The 22,694-nt window shown below is 42.1% G+C and overlaps 1 protein-coding gene across 2 annotated transcripts in view; it reads left to right on the top strand.

The window, feature by feature from the left end:
* Positions 1-22,694, top strand: part of PKP2 (plakophilin 2) — a 106,496-nt gene that overhangs the window by 10,614 nt on the left and 73,188 nt on the right. For both annotated transcript variants that reach the window (XM_057299471.2, XM_008966323.5), the window contains exons 2-4: positions 7,204-7,316; positions 7,693-8,390; positions 17,204-17,339. In XM_057299471.2, the coding sequence (XP_057155454.1) occupies positions 7,204-7,316; positions 7,693-8,390; positions 17,204-17,339 (947 nt within the window). The remainder of the gene's footprint in view (positions 1-7,203; positions 7,317-7,692; positions 8,391-17,203; positions 17,340-22,694) is intronic.

Here is a 22,694-nt window from a genome sequence, read left to right on the forward strand (position 1 = left end):
AAAGACCAAATGACAGTAAGATGATAAGCTTTTAGACTTTCAGGCTCTTTCCTTCTAAAAGACCATCGTGAATCCACACTGTGAGGACAACTGCTCACGGTTGTTAGCCCAATTACCTGCGGCATTTAAATCAATACTAATAGCGAACACCTGCTGATTTCTGTGGTTACATTTAACCACACCTGTTTTTGTGGGAACCTCTACACGTATCTTCATCTCCAGAAATCCTCCTTTTAGAGCTCAGCGTGAACCAAATCACTTTTTTTAAACCACACTCAGTGCTAGAAGATTGAAAGAAAAGACGCTTTTCTGAATGTGAGTGCACCTCTCTTCTCTCTAATAGAAGCAGGCTATATAAAGGTCTTGCTTGTTTAGCAGTTCTCTGTCATCTGCTTACTATAAAAGAAACTGTAGTTGGTTTTTTATAAATATGCCCAGAAACAGGTAATGGAACCACAATAGAGACTTGTCAATTTGATTTCATAAATATATTCAATCTAACCAATTACATAATAAAATTGTTCACAAAACTGTGATTATGAAAATCAACTTAGTTTTTTTTTTTTGGGGGGGGGACGGAATCTTGCTCTGTTGCCCAGGCTGGAGTGCAGTGGCACAGTCTCACCTCACCGCAACCTCTGCCTCCTGGGTTCAAGCCCGGCCCCCAAGTAGCTGGAATTACAGGTGCCCAACAGCACACCTAGCTAATTTTTGTATTTTAGAGACAGGGTTTGTATTTTATGTTTTAGAGACAGGCTTTCCCCGTGTTGGCCAGGCTGGTCTCAAACTCCTGACCTCAAGTGATCTGCCCACCTTGGCCTCCCAAAGTGCTGGGATTACAGGCGTGAGCCACTATGCCTGGCCTTATTGACTATTTTAACCCTGACAATAATTCATTATTTCGAGCAATGTTTGTATTGGTGACCAAACACAAAGCTTCTTTTTCCATAACAGCTGCTTAGGAATCATATCATTCCAATGAACAGTCAGATTGGGAAAGGGAGAAAATTACATTGTCCTGTGACGGCTTCACCTCTGCAATTTTCTGAGGAATTTAGAATCCTACCACCATCCAAACAGACCTCCTTCACCATTACCCGCCCCCGCAATTGGTTTCACCTGAATTGCTTGTTATTTGAGAAGAGTGGAGTTTCAAGTTGCTCTGCAACTACCTACTTCATTTTCCTTAAAATGGGCTCCATAAAATGTGCATGGTATTTTTAGAAAAAAGTATAGGTAATGTTGCCTGAGCCCATGTTAATTTGAAATATTTCCTAGTAAATCATCCCCTTCTTTAGGAAACATCGAAAGCACATTATGCACTGTGCAAGTGAAATGAATGGCTGGAAAACACAGTAATGTCATCGTGCTCCTCAGTGGCGGGTCAATCAGAAGTCACCAGAAAAAGTCCAATTCAAGACCAGTGGTAAACTTAGAAAAAAAAAAAAAAACTGCTCTACAACACAGTGTAAACCATGCACACTAGTTTATCCCTGTTATTAGAATAGACTAATTCATGAAAAAATGTGAAAATCAAATTTTTATGACTCAAATTCTATTTAGAAACCTTATCTCATTTTTGCATATTGCTTGTGTAGAGGAGAAAAGTTTTCTTTTCTTACCCGTCACCAGGTTTATGCCTGAGACCCCTATAACAAAAGACAGATTAAAAAGAGAAAAGCATAACAAATTTGTTTAATGTAAGTTTTATGTGGCATGGGAGTCTTCAGAAATGAAGACCCAAAGAAACAGGGAAGACTGTATTATTTATTTTTTTTCTTGAGATGGAGTCTCACTCTGTTGCCCAGGCTGGAGTGCAATGGCGTGATCTTGACTCACTGCAACTTCTGCCTCCTGGGTTCAAGTAATTCTCCTGCCTCAGCTTCCCAAGTACTTGGGATTACAGGTGCCTGCCACCACGCCCGGCTAATTTTGTCATTTTAGTAGAGACGGGATTTCACCATGCTGGCCAGGCTGGTCTTGAACTCCTGACCTCAGGCGATCCACCCACTTGGACCTCCCAAAGTGCTAGGATTACAGGCGTAAGCCACCTTGCCTGGCAGAAGACTGTATTTTTATAGACAGTCATGCAGAAGTCTGATGAGACAAAGATGGGCCTGATCTAATGGTAATAAACTGAGGGAATTTAGCAAGGCTTCTTTGTTCAAATTCTTCCCTTTATGACATTCCTTTCCTCCAGGTATAGGGAGGATCCTTCTGGAATGAGTCTTTGACCTAATTCAAAGGAAGGTCAGCTTGATTTTATATGGTCTGCTTCAAGGGAGAAGGGGTGAGAGGAAGGCGTAAGGATACACTTCCTGCGCCTGCTGCTTCCTCAAATGCCAAGTGCCATATTTTGGGATGACGTGTCCTGAAACCCATCACTTCACAATTTTGAAAGCGTTTGAGTCTATGCTTTCTCAGGTAAACCTCTCTCTCAGCAGTCCTATTAGTAGCTGGAATTACGGGAAACAGGCATCTAACTGATTTGTCCAGACACACACAAAGCGGTAGAATAGGGGTTCCAGATGAAGCCTACAGATTTCTTCAATGTAGGGAAGATGCCTACTTCTTTTTCGAAATAAACAAATCCTTTGAAATAGAATCACACCTCAATTTTCAGTGTAAGAAAATCTGGATTTTCATGTTGGATTTGTTTAAAGCTGGATGCACCTGTGTGTATGTTTTTGTTTGCTTTCTTCTATTTTCAGAAAAGGACATGGCTGAGTTATTTTATATGTTCAACAGTCATCACGATATCATCTTATTCTCTGAACAGAAAATGACTTATCTTAAAGAAATTCATTTCCATCCTTATTAGTATTTACTTTAAAAAAATTTTACTCAGTCCAAAATTTCTTTAAAATCTTAGAACACAACTATTAATTCACCTTTAATCCAGCATACTGATCTCAAACTCATGACTGCCTAGGCAAATTAGTCTGCAGTATTTGTTGTTTGAGATTGGCTATTTATCCAGAAAAACCATCGATTGTGCCAACTTGCAGGCTGAATATCTGGAGTCACATCTTTCATGTGTATTCCACAGGGAGAGTGTCTGTGATTTAAAAATTCAATCTTATTTTTTTCCCTGTTTCCAACTACTTTGTAGTTATTTGGCGAACCATTAAAACAGTCTCAGTTCATTCATCTGAAAACTGAAGAAGCAGCTTTCTTCTAAGAACTTATGTTGGCAAATAAAGAATTAATATTTACAGAGTATTTGGAGTTGCGTAAGTGAAGGTTTTAGAGGAAAGAAAAATAATTTTTTTGTCCTCAGATCAAAACTATAATAATAATCCCTCTAAGGCCTTGATAAATGACAATGTCATGGTAGCCACCTTGCAGTCAGACAGCAGAGACCAGGGGAAACAAGGAACCCAGGTTGATTTAATAATCAACCCTGACTATTAAATCTCTTTGCAATTTAAAGCAGGTAATTTAAGTTTCCCTATTTATAAACAGAGATGATAGTAGCTGGCTCCGCATCACAGAATATTATAAAGGAACATAAAATAATTTGAGCTCCTTAAAGGAAAAGTCACATTGAAATGTAAGGAGTTCACACAAGTTGCTTTAAAAAGGCTTAAAACTCACAGCAACAACTTGAATGTTTAATGTCAGTTAAACATTTTAGTTCAATGAACCTGATTATAAATCTCACTGATTAATTAGCTATTTGATAGGATATACTGTTTCACTGGGTCCTGTCCAAAGATTCTTACACATTTAGAAAACCTTTGCAGGGATCTCAGCCTAAAGATGGAAGAAGCACGCCATTACCTGTTCCTGAATATCTACCTACTCCTGGAATTAGGGCAAGGGTATATTCCAGGTGATGATGGGCTAAAGGGGCTGATTTACAGAATTTTTCTTGAATTCCTAAAATTGCCTGCTTTCATCACCTGCCGTTGTATTATAGAGTAACAGGAATTAATGGTTCCAGCTACGGTCCATAAATGACCATTAGTACTTTGCCATTCTAGATTGTCCCTGACTTTCCTAATTCAGTTTTCATGTGGTCTAAAGGTTTGAACATGGATAGCCCTAAACTAATTTTTATAAAGACAGTAAATTGGATTTCTTATGTATCAGCTAACTAATAATGTTCTGCCTGGCTGTGGCCTTTGTACAAAGGCTTGTTTTATTGGGGGTGGGGACAGTGTAAGCACTCTCCCCAGCCACTCCCTCTACCCTGAACCCTTCCCCTTTCTGCATATTCCCAGTGCTGAGGGTACTCTGGCCCCCGGACTCTTCAGGATTAGAACCTTTTTATGTTCCCTGTACCTGGCTTGCTAGCCTCCTTTCCCACAGCAGCCGGGCCCTTGCAGGCCTACCTCCCTAGTGGCCTGGGGAGGAGAGAAGCAGTGCAGAGTAGAGGATAAAGGGTTAGCCTAGGCGCGAGCCTCAGCCAACGTAAAATAATAATATGAGGCCGGACACGGTGGCTCACAGAGGCTGAGGCAGGAGAATTCCTTCAACCCAGGAGGCAGAGGTTGCAGTGAGCCGAGATCATGCCATTGCACTCCAGCCTGGGCAACAAGAGCAAAACTCCGTCTGAAAAAATAATAATAACAATATGAGTTGCTTTCAACTTATTTATAATAATAAATGTCAGCGTCCTTAAGGATCCAAATCTTAATGTGTCCTTGATTTCTCTCTTAAATTGGCTGTGGGGTCATGGAAAAGATTGCTTTCAAGTAAGGGAGGCTGAGGCAGAAGGATCACTTGAGCTCAGAGGTTGGAGTTCAGCCTGGGCAACATAGTGAGACTCCATCTCTAATAAAATTCATAGAAAAAAAATTTTTTTTCCTTATTTAAGGTCCAAGTTCCAGCCATTCTTTGCCATAGAGATTAAAAATTAAGTGGCTGCCTGACCTTTTGCCAGCCCTTGTGGAGAAATCAAGCCCCTGGAAACAGGAGATGCCTGGTTTATCTCAACTGCTCTTGTCTCTAGGGTGACAGTTACAAGCCTGCCACTGCCTCCTCACAAGACTCCTTGAGGCCTGAAAATTGTTTATCAGGCAGATTGTTTGGCTATAGGAAATCAGGACACATGTACAAACATAATTTAGGATGGATTTAGACTTTTTAGCTCTCTGACAAAAATAATTTCAAATTACCATTCTCCCTCCCCTTGAATGTATCGTCAGTATTTTGAAATTTTGTCTTTATAACAGTTTATTGGAAAAGTTATGTTGATGTGTTCCCATTGTACTGGAAAGGAGCACCCTGTGTTGTTGTATTCTCAACATCTTTCATGAGTCTCTGAAGCCTAGAAGAGTTAATTGAGTATATTTTCCCTCTGATTTCTAAAAAATGCTACATGACAGAAAAAAATTTCAGTTAAACGTAAGAAAGTAGATATTACTTGGCTTTTGGAGATTGTTGATTACTTTGATTAGCCTTTTTTTAAGGCAGTAAGAGAAAACTCAAAACAAAAACAGCTGAGAGAAGGATAAAGGAGGCAAAAGAGGGACACAACATACTGCTTTCCACCACTCCCCCCTCCTCAGACAGGAGTATGTGAAGATATATGAGACAGGCATCAGTTGAATCCCTGTAGGCTTCACAGAGCTGAGCACAAAGGGCTGGCTCCTGTCTGTGTTTTCATGAGAGTGGGCTGGCTATTAGACCACCAAACAAAAGAGGGGCCAGGTGATTCCACAAAAGCAGCCATTTGGATGGAGCATAGAGGTTGATTTCCTTTCCTGCCTAACTCTCCTGTTGCCAAATATCTCAACCCCAGCATTGGCCTGAAGTTGATCCATGTTTCCCTTGATCATGCTGATCTACCCTGTTGTTTTTCTTGTTTTTGTTTTTGTTTTTTTGAGACAGGAGTCTTGCTCTGTCGCCCTGGCTGGAGTGCAGTGGTGCTATCTCGGCTCACTGCAACCTCTGCCTCCCGGGTTCAAGCGATTCTCCTGCCTCAGCCTCCCGAGTAGCTGGGATTACAGGCGCCCACCACCACCCCCGACTAATTTTTGTATTTTTAGGAGAGACCGGTTTCACCATGTTGGCCAGGCTGGTCTCAAACTCCTGACCTCATGATCCGCCCACCTCGGCCTCCCAAAGTGCTGGGATTACAGGTGTGAGCCACCACGCCCGGCCTATCCTGTTGTTTATACAAGCTGTCTTATCTAGTAGTGCTGAGTCACCATTATATTTATTGCCTACACCTGCTTATTACAAGAAGCTTCCGAATTCCTGCCTTGGGAACAGAGTTCTGTGACTCGGGAAACTGAATTTTATAGTCTCGACCAGCTAAACCAGACAATGAGTCCCAAATTTTTCAGCACTATAACAACCAAACATTTTTAGATTTTTGTGAATTTCCTCTCCCTTCTTTTTCTTTTTTTAAATTCAACTTTCATTTTGAAAACTTTTTTTTTTTTTTTTTTTTTGAGACAGAGTTTCGCTCTTGTTGCTCAGGCTGTAGTGCAATGGCGCAATCTCAGCTTCACTGCAACCTCCACCTCCTGGGTTCAAGCGATTCTCCTGCCACAGCCTCCCGAGTAGTTGGGGTTACAGGTGCCTGCCACCACCCACAGCTAATTTTTTGTAGTTTTAGTAGAGAGGGGCTTTCACCATGTTGGCCAGGCTGCTCTTGAATGCCTGACCTCGGGTGATCCACCCACCTCTGCCTCTCAAAGTTCTGGGATTACAGGTGTAAGCCACTGTGCCCAGCCAAAACTTTCTTTTTGAGACAGAGTTTCACTTTTGTTGCCCAGGCTGGAGTGCAATTGTGTGATCTTGGCTCACTGCAACCTCTGTCTCCCAAGTTCAAGTGATTCTCCTGCCTCAGCCTCCTGAGTAGCTGGGATTACAGATGCCCGCCACTATGCCCAGCTAATTTTTGTATGTTTAGTAGAGATGGGTTTCGCCATGTTGGCCAGGCTGGTCTTGAACTCCTGACCTCAGGTGATCCACCTGCCTCTGCCTCCCAGAGTGCTGGGATAAGAGGCGTGCACCACCACGCCCAGCTGAAAAACTTTTGTAGAGAATGTTTTGATAACCTTTGATCCCTTGCCATATCCCAGGGTGGTGTGAAACTAGCATTTAAAAACATTAACGTACGTTTAATACTTGTTCTTGGCCTTCATTACTTAAATTTAAAAGTTTAATACATCATTGTTATACAGTCTGTAAATATTAATTAGCCTACTTGTATTCTGAGTTATTTTAATATTTGCTTGATTGCAGGAAATCTTCACCGAACCAGCAGTGTTCCTGAGTATGTCTACAACCTACACTTGGTTGAAAATGATTTTGTTGGAGGCCGTTCCCCTGTTCCTAAAACCTATGACATGCTAAAGGTAGGATATCAAAGAATGTAACCCTAGTGATCAGATTACTACCATGAAAATATTTTCAAACTTCCTAAGATTATTTTTGAGTGTTTACTTTTCCCAAGTATTATCATTTCCTAAATGAGTTTTGAGAAAATTGATATTTATGAGGATACCATGGAAAACTAGGGATGTGAAACATTCTTACATCCTAGTGCAAATAAATATGACTCAAGTCAACCAAGTCTTATTTTCAAAAAGCCTTTACCCAGAAAGGGGCAAACTTCTCGTCATCTGATTCAGAGAAACGGACATGTTGGGTAATAGTCCCAGAGTAATTAGTCCTCAGCAAAGTTGAAATTTGATTTATGCCCCCTTTAAACTTTATTTCTCTCATGTGCAGGCTGGCACAACTGCCACTTATGAAGGTCGCTGGGGAAGAGGAACAGCACAGTACAGCTCCCAGAAGTCCGTGGAAGAAAGGTCCTTGAGGCATCCTCTGAGGAGACTGGAGATTTCTCCTGACAGCAGCCCGGAGAGGGCTCACTACACGCACAGCGATTACCAGTACAGCCAGAGAAGCCAGGCTGGGCACACCCTGCGCCACCAAGAAAGCAGGCGGGCCGCCCTCCTAGTGCCACCGAGATATGCTCGTTCCGAGATCGTGGGGGTCAGCCGTGCTGGCACCACAAGCAGGCAGCGCCACTTTGACACATACCACAGACAGTACCAGCATGGCTCTGTTAGCGACACCGTTTTTGACAGCATCCCTGCCAACCCGGCCCTGCTCACGTACCCCAGGCCAGGGACCAGCCGCAGCATGGGCAACCTCTTGGAGAAGGAGAACTACCTGACGGCAGGGCTCACTGTCGGGCAGGTCAGGCCGCTGGTGCCCCTGCAGCCCGTCACCCAGAACAGGGCTTCCAGGTCCTCCTGGCATCAGAGCTCCTTTCACAGCACCCGCACGCTGAGGGAAGCTGGGCCCAGTGTCGCCGTGGATTCCAGCGGGAGGAGAGCGCACTTGACTGTCGGCCAGGCAGCGGCAGGGGGAAGTGGGAATCTGCTCACTGAGAGAAGCACTTTCACTGACTCCCAGCTGGGGTAAGTCCCCTCCTGACTCTGCAGTTCAGTCATTGCCAGCACATTCTGTTCCCACAGCCCTGACAGCATGAGCTGGCACTTCTGGGGCTTGAGAGAAAGGCTTCCAGAGATAAGTGATTAAAATAATGACTTTTCAGGCAGCTGCCTAATTGACAGATCAGCCTATTTACCTCAGGGACAGGGGCCAAGCTACCTGCTCACATGGCAGCTTTGTATGGAAATGTGACATTTAGTCCATCTGTTCCAGATTAGATGCTGGCTGAAGGGACCCTACCCCTCAGCCATATGAAAATCTGCTCTAAACTCCAAAGTAGGCCAAGAAATGGAGAATTGCATGCGTATTTTCTTCATCATCCCATGAAATAAAAGGAAAAAATGCTTATTCTTAGCACTAATGCCATTTGGATAACTATGACTGTAAAAAGAGCTAAGGAAAGATGGCTGACTTCTAGATGTCTTTTTTCTTCCTTTGGTACTTGGTACCTTTTAGATTTCTAGTGTCAGTGATTTGAAGGGGTATTCTTTTGGCAGTATTAAATTATTAAAATAACTGAATTTTTAAGTCATTCCTTTCCATTCCTATTTACTTTATAGCTTGACTAATTTAGTGTTTGGAACTTAACCCTTATTCAAGTTTAATGCCTGATCACAAATTTTATAAACTGTGCACGTTACTAAGAGAAAGATTGAGAAATGGCTGGCTGATTAGATCAGTAACTCCTGCCATAATGATCTAACATCATTAGGCTAAAACATTAGATATGTTATTGTCATTTGATTGCTAAAGTTGTCTAATGATAGTTGTTACCTCTAAACATCCCTTCAAGTGAAATTGTACAGCATGCTCACTGACCAGGTAGCATCATTAATAAACTACTTCTCAAAATGATGAGGGCTAATCTAATCTTAACACAGGAAATATTTTTTATGATGTAAAATTCACCATGAGATTTCTAACATTTCTTATAGTAAGCAGACCTTAGGCAATATGAGCATACTTACAAAGAGGAAAAATAAGCCGGGAGCAGTGGCCCAGGCCTGTAATCCCAGCACTTTGGGATGCCCAGGCGAGCGAATCACTTGAGTTTAGGAGTTCAAGACCAGCCTGGGCAACATGATGAAACCCCATCTCTACAAGCACTACAAATATTAGCTGGGTGTGGTGGTGTGCACGTGTGGTCCTAACTACTCGAGAGGCTGAGGCGGGAGGATTACTTGAGCCCAGGAGATGGAGGTTGCAGTGAGCCAAGATTTGTGCCACTGCACTCCAGTCTGGGGAACACAGTGAGACCTTGTCTCAAAAAAAAAAGAGAAAGTGTATCAGGTCATTGTTTATGGAGGAAAAAGCTGATAAAGGCTTTTAAACAGGTAATTCAAAATTTATGGAATGCCTACCATAGCCTAGGATTTGTGATAGCCACAGTTTTAGCAAAATGATTTTAACAGTAACAAAATTATTATCTGACATCCTCCAACAACTGGCATTCTCTCCCTCCGTCTCTGTGTCCCTTGCTTCTTGAACCACCCTGTCACTTCCCAGTCTCTCGTCAACCCACTGCAATATGATTTCAGTCCCCTCCATTCCACCTAAACAGTCTCCTGACAAATGTAACAATGATGGCCTTATCTGCTACATCCTAAGCAGACACTATATTGAGTAATATAAGCACTGCTTATATTACTCAACCTGTGGGTGGTGTTTGAGACACCATGAAATTCTCTCATCCCTTGGTTTTCAGGGCGCCAGCTTCCCCTGGTTTTCCACTCACCTCTCCAGCCATTCTTTGTTAGTGTTCTCTGCGTGCTCCCTTTCTGCCTGCTCAAAGAAGGCATCTTCAGTAACCCTTCTATTCCAAGTCTTGATGCTCTTCCAGAGAGGCTCTGTGTACCTCACTTTTATCCTTATGGTTCTCAAAGTTTTGTCTGCAATTCCATCCTTGATGCCAAATTCTGGACCTATATGAAAATGTAACAACCTCCTGGAAATTTCACACTCAGTATATCCTAAACTAAACTCATCATCTCCCTATCCTCAACTTCCACCCATCTCCTCCTGCTGTAGTCTACTATTTTCAAACCTGGAAGTCATTCTTATCTTCTCCCTCTGTAGTCACCTATCACCAAGCCATATTTTTCCATCTATAATGGGTCTTGAATTTTTACCCTTCTTTCCATTTCCATTACACAGGGCTCTCTGCCTCTGGTCTTGCTCAGTCAGAACCGTTCTCTAGGACTGTCAGAATTATCTTTCCACATGTGATTGTTTATAACCCTTCCATAATTCCACTAAGTGTTCATGCTTTTAGGCATGACCTACAAGCCCCATTGTGTTTTCAGCTCTGCTTATCACTTCAGCCTCTTCTCCTTCTACTCTTCTCTGCCATTCATCACCACCATCCCCAAACATACCCACTTACCAATACCCAAACCACCTGGAACCTCTTTACTTTCCTTAATGCAAGATATTTATCCATATTCATTCTCTCTCTCTTTCCTTCTTTTCCCCCACTCCACACCTTTACATATGCAGCTCTACTTTTGTCTGACTACTTATAATTCTGGATTTAGCTCAGATACCACCTTTTTTCTGACCACTTCCTTCCCAGTCTAGCTTAGGTGCCCCAGATAGCAGCCTTGTGTGAGTGTCTCTATCAGAAAAATATATTGTGGCTATTCATTTGCTTATCTGTTCTCCCTCTGGACTTTGAGCTTTTTGTGAATGCTCAATCATCTTTATATTCTCAGCACCCTAAAATGGAAGTAGGCCTATAGTAGGCACTGTATAAATATATGATGAGGCCAGGCACAGTGGCTCACATCTGTAATCCTAGCACTTTGGGAGGCCCAGGCTGGAGGATCGCTTGAGCCCAGGAGTTTGAGACCAGCTTGGGCACCATAGGGAGACCCCGAGACCCCACTTCTATTAAAGATAAACAACTTAGCCTGGCATGATAGTGCCCACCTGTGGTCCCAGCTACTCCGGAGGCTGAAGTGGGAGGATTGCTTGAGCCAGGGAGGTTGAGGCTACAGTGAGCTGTGATTGTGCCACTGTACTCCAGCCTGGGCAACAGAATGAGATCTTCTTTTGAAAAATAAGTATATGGTGAAAGAGTGAAGGAATTGAAGGAGAAATGAAATATAAACTTTACTTTTTGCCATCTAGGTTCTTTTGTTGCTCAAATTCTAGAAGTATTAGTCATACTATTTTTGGATTATTGTTTTAATAGACAGGGTAAATTGTATTAGAATATTTAATCATATTTCCAAGAGTAGAAGGAACACTTGGGGTCAAGAAATTTAAAAATAATGAGTAAGAAATCTCTTCCTGAGATTTCCCCAAATTCTAGAGAGTAGAAATCATACAAATCAACTTTTTTTCTCTGATTATGAAAGGAAAATTTGGCTCTCTGTGAAAAGGAGAGGGAGCCAGATGTATTTTATGTAATGAGGAAGATAGATGCCCAAGGTGGTGCCTGTGCCTGCCTGACCTCCTCCTTTCCTCTGCTGGGCTCCACGCCTCATTTCAGTTCCGCAGGCTGCTCCCTGGGACACCTGCCCTGAGACCACACACTGTGTTCTCTTTGGTCCTGCATTGTCAAACTTTGTCCAGCCCTTTTTTGTGGGGGGATTTAAGTTTTTATGCCTAGTGAAACTCCCACATGTAAAAGAGTATTCTTTCATATATGTTGAATATTAACTGGACAAAACCATAAACCTGCATAATGACTTAAGGTATTAAACAATGGACCTGGCTTTCCAAAAGAAGAATGGCTGGTTAAACAGTTACTAATGCAGCTAAAAACTGAGACTTGGAGTGTGAGAGAGACAAACTGATGAAACCGATGTTCTAAATCAAACTGATGAAAAAGGTTTTTAAGAATCACCACAAAAAAAATTATAGATGAATTTTTCTAAAACCATGATTTATGACCGGTTGGAGACTGATGGTTCTGCAAATGAGTAGTAGGATCTTCATAGGTCCTTCCCAGTAAGCATCACAAAAGATGAAAATGGGCCGGACGCGGTGGCTCACGCCTGTAATCCCAGCACTTTACGAGGCCGAGGTGGGCGGATCACTTGAGGTCAGGAGTTCGAGACCAGCCTGGCCAACATGGTGAAAACCCATCTCTACTAAAAATAGAAAAGTTAGCCAGGCATGGTGGTGGATGCCTGTTATCCCAGCTACTCAGGAGGCTGAGGCAGGAGAATTGCTTGAACCCAGGAGGCGGAGGTTGCAATGAGCTGGTATCGTGCCATTGCATTCCAGCCTGGGCGAAGGAGCAAGACTCAGTCTCCAAAATAATAATTAAATAAATAAAAGATGAAAATTGAGTGAGATGTATGATGGTCTAGGAGAGGAGCAGTGAAAAATAGGATATATCATCAAGTGCTAGGTTGTGTGATACATATTAGTGTCTACAGAAATTTAAAGAACACAAGAGCAGGGCCGGGCATGGTGGCTCACACCTGTAATCCCAGCACTTTGGGAGGCTGAGGCTGGCAGATTGCTGGAGCCCAGGAATTTGAGACCAGCCTGGGCAACATGGCAAAACCCCACTTCTACAAAGTACAAGAATTAGCTGGGCATGGTGGTGCATGCCTGTAGTCCCAACTACTCAGGAGGCTGAGGCAACAGAATCACTTGAGCCTGGGAGGTCCAGGCTGCAGTCAGCCATGATCGTGACACTGCACTCCAGCCTGGGCAACAGAGTGAGACCCTGTCTCAAAGCAAAACAAACAAAACCCACAAGAGCATCGTGCTCTGGGATTAGTTGAGGGAGACTAAGCAGAGAGGGTGGATCTTCTCTAGGATTGACAGTCAAATTTGTGACCAAGAGCACTGCAGAGCAGAAAACAGATCATATTGACTTCCCTCCACGTCCTCTTAATTACTACCTGCTTTAGTTCTTTAATTTTTCATCTCTTTCAACTCTACCTTTTTTTTCCATTTCCATTTTTAACAGCCCAGTTCAAGGCTTTTTTGCCTCAGCTGAACCTTTTATAGTGCCCTCAACGCTGTCTCTCTTTCAAGAAACACATATCCATTCCAGAGTCATCTTTCCAAAACATTGCTTTCATCCTACTTTAAAATATTTGTGGGGATTTGCATTTACTGAGCGTCTGACAACACTTGTAGGAGCTATCCATTCATCATTTTATGTTTGCTTTGCCTTCAGAGGTGTAGCCATATTCTAATATCAGGGGAACCAGCCTGGGCAGGGCTGTGTTGTTAGTTGGCAGGAATGCTGGCTACGGGGAGATTACACACACACACAAGTTACTGGGTTGTTTTGTTTTGTTTTTTTTGAGACAGAGTTTCACTCTTGTTGCCCAGGCTGGAGTGCAATGGCACGATCTCGGCTCGCTGCAACCTCCATCTCCCAGGTTCAAACAATTCTCCTGCCTCAGCCTCCCAAGTAGCTGGGATTACAGGTGCCCGCCACCACGCCCAGCTAATTTTTTGTATTTTTAGTAGAGATGGGGTTTCACCATGTTGGCCAGGCTGGCCTTAAACTCCTGACCTCAGGTGCTTCACCCACCTCAGCCTCCCAAAGTGCTGGAATTACAGGTATGAGCCACCACCGCCCGGCCAAGTTACTGGGTTTTTTTCTCCCCCTGTAATGTCTCATATTCTGACCAGTGGTATTTTACACTGCTTTCTCTTACATTTTTAAATTTATACTGATATCATTTAAAAAATTGTTGAAATGACTTACTTCTGGAGAATATGTTCAGGGGTCAGTGGGGCTAGGGAACAACTTCTCTTCCTGATCCTCCAGCCCAGGCCCATCACCATCTCCCAAGACACATTTCTGCAGCCTTCAAGAAATGTTTTATAAGTGAGTGGGGAGAGAGAGAAGGAGGGAGGAAGACAGAGAAAAGGAGCTGGAACGGGGGAATGCTATAGGAGAATAGAGGAGGAAAGAATAGCTCTAGCTGTTCTAGGGGATGGGGCACAGAAAAGATTTCACAGAAATGAAGATATCTGAGCTGAGACAGGAGAATTGCTTAAGACAAGGAGTTGGAGACCAGCCTGGGCAATATAGGGAGGCCTCATCTCTACAAAAAATTTTAAAATGTGGCTGGGCACAGTGGCCCACGCCTGTAATCCCAGCACTTTGGGAGGCTGAGGTGGGTGGATCACGAGGTCAGGAGTTCGAGACCAGCCTGGCCAACATGGTGAAACCCCATCTCTACTACAAATAGAAAAATTAGCCAGGCGTGGTGGTGGGTGCTTGTAATCCCAGCTACTCTGGAGGCTAAGGCAGGAGAATTGCTTGAACCTGGGAGGCAGAGGTTGCAGTGAGCCGAGATCGTGCCACTGCACTGCAGCCTGGGTGACAGAGCAAGACTCCGTCTCAAAAAAAATAAAAAAATAAAAAAATTAGCCGGGTATGGTGGCGTGCACCTGTAGTCCCAGCTATTCAGAAGGCTGAAGTGGGAGAATCACTTGAGCCCAGGAGGTTGAGGTTATGGTGAGCTATGATCACATCACTGCACTCTCACACCTGAAACAGAATAGGACTGTCTCTCTAAAAAAAGAAGAACAAGAAGTAATGAATATACTTGAATTGAGTCTTGAAGAATGGGTGAGAATTAGGTAGTATGATAAGCTTCCTGGAAAAGTCAAAGAAGGTGGCTTGTGAAGAAGGTGGCAGTGTTTAGAGAAGGATTAAAAGCCTGGTGTGATTGGAGGGGTGTAGTAGATCCAAGGAGGGGGAGGAAAAGAGGTTGAGGATGACAGGAAATGGAGTCAGACTTGGGCCAGAATGTATGCCGTGTTACGGAGTTGGATTTGATAGATAGTCAAACAGAAAGTTGACCCCCTGACAGCTGTAGTAAACCTTGCTGAGGAAGTCTTCACTTAGTTTAGGAATTTTTTTAGTGATAAAGTGAAATTGCATTGGGTTGCCTAAGTGTGAACACAGAGCTTCTATGTGAATCATGTTCAGGAAAATAAAGGATTAGAGTAGTGGAATTATTTGTGGGTGTTAGAGATGGGAAATTCAAACTTTCCTGAGTCATGTATGGCTTATGAAATGGATTAATGGCTCAATCTTTTTTTTAAAGAAAAGCTGCATAACAGAAGGCTGTTCTTATGAATGATCTTTCATCAGTTAAAACACCCGTGATGGCTGGCAAAGACTTTGCCGTTGAGCTTGAGACTAGACTTACAGAGTTTTGACTTCTCTGTAAAGGCCTCAGTCCATGAATGTAAAATATTCCCATCTCCTTTAAAAGGTGTAATATCCTCTAATATTAGATAAAAATATTAGATAAAAGTGACTCAAATTCTAGTTTTAGTGGTAATAGCCTGCATTTTTTTTTACTAATTATAATTGACTCATGAGGCACATTAAAAATATGAGATCATTATATAATTCTCAGTATAGATGCCAGAGATTTTCTGCTTCACTTTTAATACCCTTTATACTTATGAGGTAACCCTTCTGTGTTTGAACATGTGTTTCAGAAGCAGGGGGTATTAGTTTTTGGTCATGAGGCGCATTACTCCTTATCACCCCACCTGCACCACACCCACCCGCATCACACCCACCCACACACAGGCACACCCTTCATAAGGCTGTACACACTAACACCTGTACACATGTGCGTGTATTCATGGGTTAGCCTAATAGAAAAGAGTATTTACTCACTATGCTTGCTAGTAGATATTGGAAAACTCCTTCTCAGGATGTCTCCAGTGTCTGGAATGAATGTGTCTGGAATGTTACCTGGAATGAATCAGGTATAACCCTCTTTGAAGCCAAAGAACACTCCTAAATTACCTTTAAAGCATGTCTTTAGTCATTATTTTGTTTGTTTGTTTGTTTGTTTGTTTGTTTTTGAAACAGAGTCTCGCTCTTTTGCTCAGGGCGGAGTGCAGTGGCGTGACCAAGGCTCATTGCAGCCTTGACCTCCCAAGCTCAAGCGATCCTCCCACCTCAGCCTTCCAAGTAGCTGGGTCCACAGGCACATGCCACCACACCCAGCTGATTTTGTTTGTTTGTTTGTTTTTTGTAAAGACAGGGTCTCACTATCTTGCCAGGGCTGGCCTTGAATTCCTGGACTCAAGCAATCCTCCTGCCTTGCCCTCTCAAAGTGCTGGGATTACAGATGTGAGCCACCATGCCCAGCCTAGAAATAATTTTTAATTTCTGTAAACAGATTTCTTTTGGATTCTTTTAAAAGTCTTATTGTGCCTTTAAAGTTGCTTTTAAAGATGTAAGAATCATAGGATACATATTTATCTTTTTTCTTTCTTTTTTTTTTTTTGAGATGGAGTCTCGTTTTTTCTCTTAGACTGGAGTGAAGTGGCACTATCTCTGCTCACTGAAACCTCCACCTCCTGGGTTCAAGTGATTCTCCTGCCTCAGCCTCCTGAGTATTACAGTATTACACCTGAGATTACAGGTGTATACCACCACACCCAGCTAATTTTTTTTATTTTTAGTAGAGATAGGGTTTCACCATGTTGGCCAGGCTGTTCTTGAACTCCTGACCTCAAGTGATCCGCCCACCTCAGCCTCATATTTATTTTTAAAATTTCAGCTTCTTTCTTTGGTATATGGTATAATTCAATCGAATGACATCGTCCAATGTCTTCTATCTGATCAAAGCTGAAGAATTTCTATCCAGTAGTCCCTCTGCCTTGTGATCTTGGGTGCTGATTTTTCTTTTGGCTGAAGAAAAGCCAAGGTTCAGATGTTCTAGTGCTTCCCAGTATTCGCTGAGTCGTCTCTGGAGGACCAGGTTGGTAGGCAGGAGGAGGGAGGTTTGGAATCTGGCTGAATCTGTGCCTGTTTGTCTAGGAATGCAGACATGGAGATGACTCTGGAGCGAGCAGTGAGTATGCTCGAGGCAGACCACATGCCGCCATCCAGGATTTCTGCTGCAGCTACTTTCATACAGCACGAGTGCTTCCAGAAATCTGAAGCTCGGAAGAGGGTGAGTGTCATCTTCAGTCCATTGCAAAGCGCAACACACTTTCACTTCTATTATGGTGACTTTGCACACTGAAACCAATAATTTATTTAAATTTTTAAAAATTGGGACCGGGCGTGGTGGTTCACGCCTATATTCCCAGCACTTTGGGAGGCCGAGGCAGGTGGATCACAAGGTCAAGAATTTGAGGCCAACCTGGCCAACATGGTGGAACCCCTGTCTCTACTAAAAATACAAAAATTAGCCGGGTGCAGTGGCAGGTACCTGTAATCCCAGCTACTCGAGAGGCTGAGGCAGGAGAATCACTTGAAGCCAGAAGGCGGAGGTTGCGGTGAACTGAGTTCGCGCCACTGCACTCCAGCCTGGGTGACAGAACAAGACTCCATCTCAGAAAAAAAAGAAAAGAAAAAATCGACCGGGCGCAGTGGCTCACGCCTGTAATCCCAGCACTTTGGGAGGCCAAGGCGGGCAGATCACTTGAGGCAAGGAGTTCAAGACCAGCCTGGCCAACATGATGAAACCCCAACTCTACTAAAAAAAAATACAAAAATTAGCCATGTGTGGTGGCACATGCCTGTAACCCCAGCTACTTGGGAGGCTGAGGCAGGAGAATTGCTTGAACCCGGGAGGCAGAGGCTGCAGTGAGCCAAGATTGCACCACTGCACTCCAGCCTGGGCGACAGAGCGAGACTCATCCTGAAGAAGAAAAAACAAACAAAGACCTCATTGAGGTCTTTTACTTTAAAAGAAAACAGCCACTCATTACCAAAAATATTTCCTGCAATTCGGAAATGTAGAAAGTAAGTCACTACACAAATTTCCCTCTTCTTTTCCTGTCTCCCCAACCTCTCCATTTAGAACCATCCCCAGAGGCAAGGGTTTTGCAACTTTTTTTCATTCAGTGATTCCATTAACATTTGTAACAATTGTTCAATGAATTGCTTTGTGCATATATGTTTTGAAACTTCTGTTCCTGTAGGACAGATCCTCAGAGATGGAATCAATATGTTATTTTATATTTGTTTTAAAAAGTGATACATTTGTGAGGGAGGAGGAATCACAGCTCAAAAAGGTGTTCAGTGAAAAGTAAGTCTCTTCTACTCCAAACTCCAGCCTATATATTCTCTCTGTTCTGTCTCTTTCAATCTCTCTCACACACAAACACATATATCAATTTTTTTATCTTTCCAGAGATATTTTATACACGTAGAAGCAATTGTTGAAACAGTTGATTGAGTTTCCTTTTTAAAACATGAAATCATAAATGATAACTTACTACTTATAATACTTTATTTTTTCATACCGTATCTTGGAAATCTTCAATATGTATTAATCTTACTCATTCTTTTAAGATGCTGCATAGATTTCTGTTGTCTAAATGTATCAGTTTTGTTGGTTGATTTTTTAACTACCTTATTGAGGTACAATCTGACATAGTTTTGACAGGTTTGACACTAAAACCATCATCACAATCAAGATAACAAATGTATCCATTACCTCCAGCGTTTTCTTGTGCCCCTGTGTAATCCATATAATCCCTCCAGCCCTCAACCTACGAACAGCCTCCCAAAACAACCAGTGATCTGCTTTCTTTGTTTTTTTTTTTTTTTTACGTAAATTCTGTAATTATTGTTATTTCAAAGAAAAGATGTGAGGAGGGTCATAGCTGCAGCTCTCATTTGCTGATGACTTGCTCTATACCAGGCATGAGCTCCTTTAATCGTCCTCCAACCTCATGAGTGAGAACAGCTTCATCCCCATTTTACAGATGAAAGGCATTTAGCTCAGGGAAGGAAAGCCATTGGTCCAGAATGGTAATTCAAGTTCATGTCTTCCTGACCCCATAGCATTAGGCTGAGCCTCTCTAAAAGTGAAAGAGTTGAGGCCGGGTATGGTGGCTCACACCTGTAATCCATATACTTTGGGAGGCGGAGGCAGAAAGATCATTTGAGCCCAGGAGTTCAAGACCAGCCCGGGTAACATAGGGAGACCCCATTTCTACAATTTTTTTTTTTTTCCTTTTTTTTTCTCTTTTTTTTTTTCTTTTTTATTGATTATTCTTGGGTGTTTCTCGCAGAGGGGGATTTGGCAGGGTCACAGGACAATAGTGGAGGGAAGGTCAGCAGATAAACAAGTGAACAAAGTGCTTTCTTTCTATGTTTTGAGACAGGGTCTCACTGTGTCGCTTAGGCTGGAGAGCAGTGGTGTGATCACAGCTCACTGCAGCCTCAACTTTCTGGGCTCAAGCAATCCTCCCACCCCAGCCTCCTGGGTAGCTGGGACCATAGGCGCACACAACCATGCCCAGCTAATTTTTGTATTTTTTGTAGAGATGGGGGTCTCACTATGTTACCCAGGCTGGTCTGGAACACCTGGCTCAAGCAGTCCTCCTTCCTCGGCCTCTCAAAGTTCTGGGGTTACAGGCGTGAGTCACCATGCCCAGCCATGATCTGGTTTCTGTCACTATAGATTGAATTTTCTCGAATTTTATATAAGTGGAATCATATAGAATATAAGATTTTTTTGGTTTGAATTATTTTACTCAGAGTAAGTCTTTTGAGATTCACCCATTTCGTGTTAATCAGAAGTTTTGGCTATTACAAATAAAGCTACCGTGAACATTTGTATACAAGTCTTCATGTAGATGTGTGCTTTTATTTCTCTTCAGTAAATACCTAGGAGTAAATGCCTGGATGGTATGGTAGGTGTATGTTTGACTTTTTAAGAAACTGCTAAACCATTTTACAAAGTAGCTGTGCCATTTCACATTCCCACTCACAATTTGTGAGAGTTCCAGTTCCTCCTCATCTTAACATTTGATATAGTAAGCCTTAATGTTAGCCTGTAAGTTTGTACAGGTGTTTTACTGTGGTTTTAATTTGCATTTCCCCAATGACAAAGGGGTTGAACTTTTTTTTTTTTTTGAGAGAGAGGATCTGCCTCTGTTGCCCAGGCTGGAGTGCAGTGGCACAATCTTGGCTCACTGCAACCTCCACCTCTCGGGCTCAAGTGATCTTCCCACCTCAGCCTCCCAAGTAGCTGGGCCTACTGGTGCACTACCACACCTTGCTAATTTTTGTATTTTTTGTAGAGATGGGGTTTCACCATGTTGCCCAAGCTGGTCTCCAACTCCCAAGTTCAAAGGAGCCAGCTACCTTGGCCTCCCAAAGTGATGGGATTACAGGCATGAGCCACCACACCCAGCCAGAACATCTCTTTATGTGTTTATTTGCCACTTATATATCTTCTTTGGTGAAATGTGTATTCAATTCTTTTGCCCATTTTGTTTTGTTTTGTTTTCTTATTATTGAATTTTGTAAGTTTTTAAATATTTTCTGTATACAAGACCTTTTCTAGATATATAATATGAAAATATTTTCTCCCAGTTGTGCTCTGTTTTTTCATTCTCCTAATAGGTTTTCATTTTAATGGGATTTAATTTATTCAGTTTTTTCCCTTTATGGTTTCTGCTTTTCATGTGTATCCAAGAAATGTTTCCCTATTCAAAAGTTAGAAGATAATCTATATTTTATCCTAGAAGTTTTGTAAATGTTATATATTTTAGTTGTTCTATGGTCCATTTGTGGTTAATTTTTTATATATTGTAAGATGTGGACTGAAGTTCCTTTTTTTGGTATATGTAAATTTAATTGTTCATGTGTCATTTGTTGCAAAGACTTTTATTTCACTGCTAAATTGTCTTTGTATCTTTGCTGAAAAGGAATTGATCAAATATGTGAGTCTATTTCTGGACTGTGTATTCTGTTCTATTGATCTATTTGTCTTTTTTTTTTTTTTTTTTTTTTTTTGAGACGGAGTCACTCTGTTCCAGACAGGAATGCAGTGGCGCAATCTTGCCTCACTGCAGCCTCTGCCTCCCGGGTTCAAGCTATTCTCCTGCCTCAGCCTCCCAAGTAGCTGGGATTATAGGCATGTGTCACCACACATGGCTAATTTTTGTATTTTTTTTTAGTGGAGTCGAGGTTTCATCATGTTGGCCAGGCTGGTCTTGAACTTCTTGCCTCAAGTGATCTGCCCACCTTGGCCTCCCAAAGTGCTGGGATTACAGGCATAAGCCACTGCACCCAGCCGATTTTTTTTTTTTTTTTCTGAGATGGAGTCTTGCTCTGTCACTCATGCTGGAGTGCAGTGGCATGATCTTGGCTCACTGCAACCTCCGCCTTCTGGCTTCAAGTGATTCTCCTGCCTCAGCCTCCTGAAGAGCTGGGATTACAGGCAACTGCCACCACCCCCGGCTAATTTTTGTATTTTTGGTAGAGACAGGATTTCACCATGTTGGCTAGGCTGGTCTCCAACTCCTGACCTCAAGTGATCCGCTCACCTCAGCCTCCCAAAGTGCTGGGATTACAGGTGTGAGCCACCACACCCAGCCTGTAAGATTATTTTTGAATGTTTACTATTCCCAAGTATTATTTCCTAAATGAATTTTGAGAAAATTGATTTTTGTGAGGATACCATGGAAAACTGGGGATGTGAAACATTCTTACGTCCTAGTGCAAATAAATATGACTCAAGTCAACCACATCCTACTTTCAAAAAGCCTTCACCCAGAAAGGGGCCAACTTCTCATCATCTGATTCAGAGAAACAGACATGTTAGATAATAATCCCAGAGTAATTAGTCTTCAGCAAAGATGAAGACTATTTGTCTGTCTTATTCAAATTCCACAGTCTTGATTACTATCGTTTTATAAGTCTCAAAAGTAGGTAATGTTAGTCCATCCATTTTATTCTTTTTCAAAGTTTTGTCTATTCTACAACTTCAGCAGTTCCATTTGAAGTTTAGAATCAGCTTGTCAATTTCTTAAAAAATAATTGCTGGGATTTTGTTAGAGATTGCACTGAATCTGTAGATCAATATGGAGAGAATTGACATCTTAACAATATTGAGTCTTGTGACCCATGACCATGGTACATCTTAACATCTATTTAGGTCTTCAGTTTTTCTCAGCAGAGTTTTATAGTTTTTACTGTAGAGGTCTTTCATGTCTTTTCTTAGATTTATCCCTAAGTTTATCATATTTCCAGATGCTATTATAAATGGTACTTTTTAATTTCTATTTTTGGTTGTTCATTGCTAGTATATAGAATAGATAATATATATATAATATATATATTTACGTGTGTGTGTGTGTGTGTGTGTGTGTGTATGTGTATAGTACTTGCTAGAATCTCTCCTACAATCTTGAAAAGAAGTGGTGAGCATGGGCATATTATCCTGTTTCTGATCCCAGGGCAAAAGTATTCAGTCTTTCTTTCACCCTTAAATATTATGCTACCTGTAGGTTTTTTATAAATGACCATATCAAGTTGAAGAACTTCCCTTCTACTCCTGCTT

This window comes from Pan paniscus, chromosome 10, assembly GCF_029289425.2.
Source record: "Pan paniscus chromosome 10, NHGRI_mPanPan1-v2.0_pri, whole genome shotgun sequence".
NCBI classification, from domain to species: domain Eukaryota; kingdom Metazoa; phylum Chordata; class Mammalia; order Primates; family Hominidae; genus Pan; species Pan paniscus.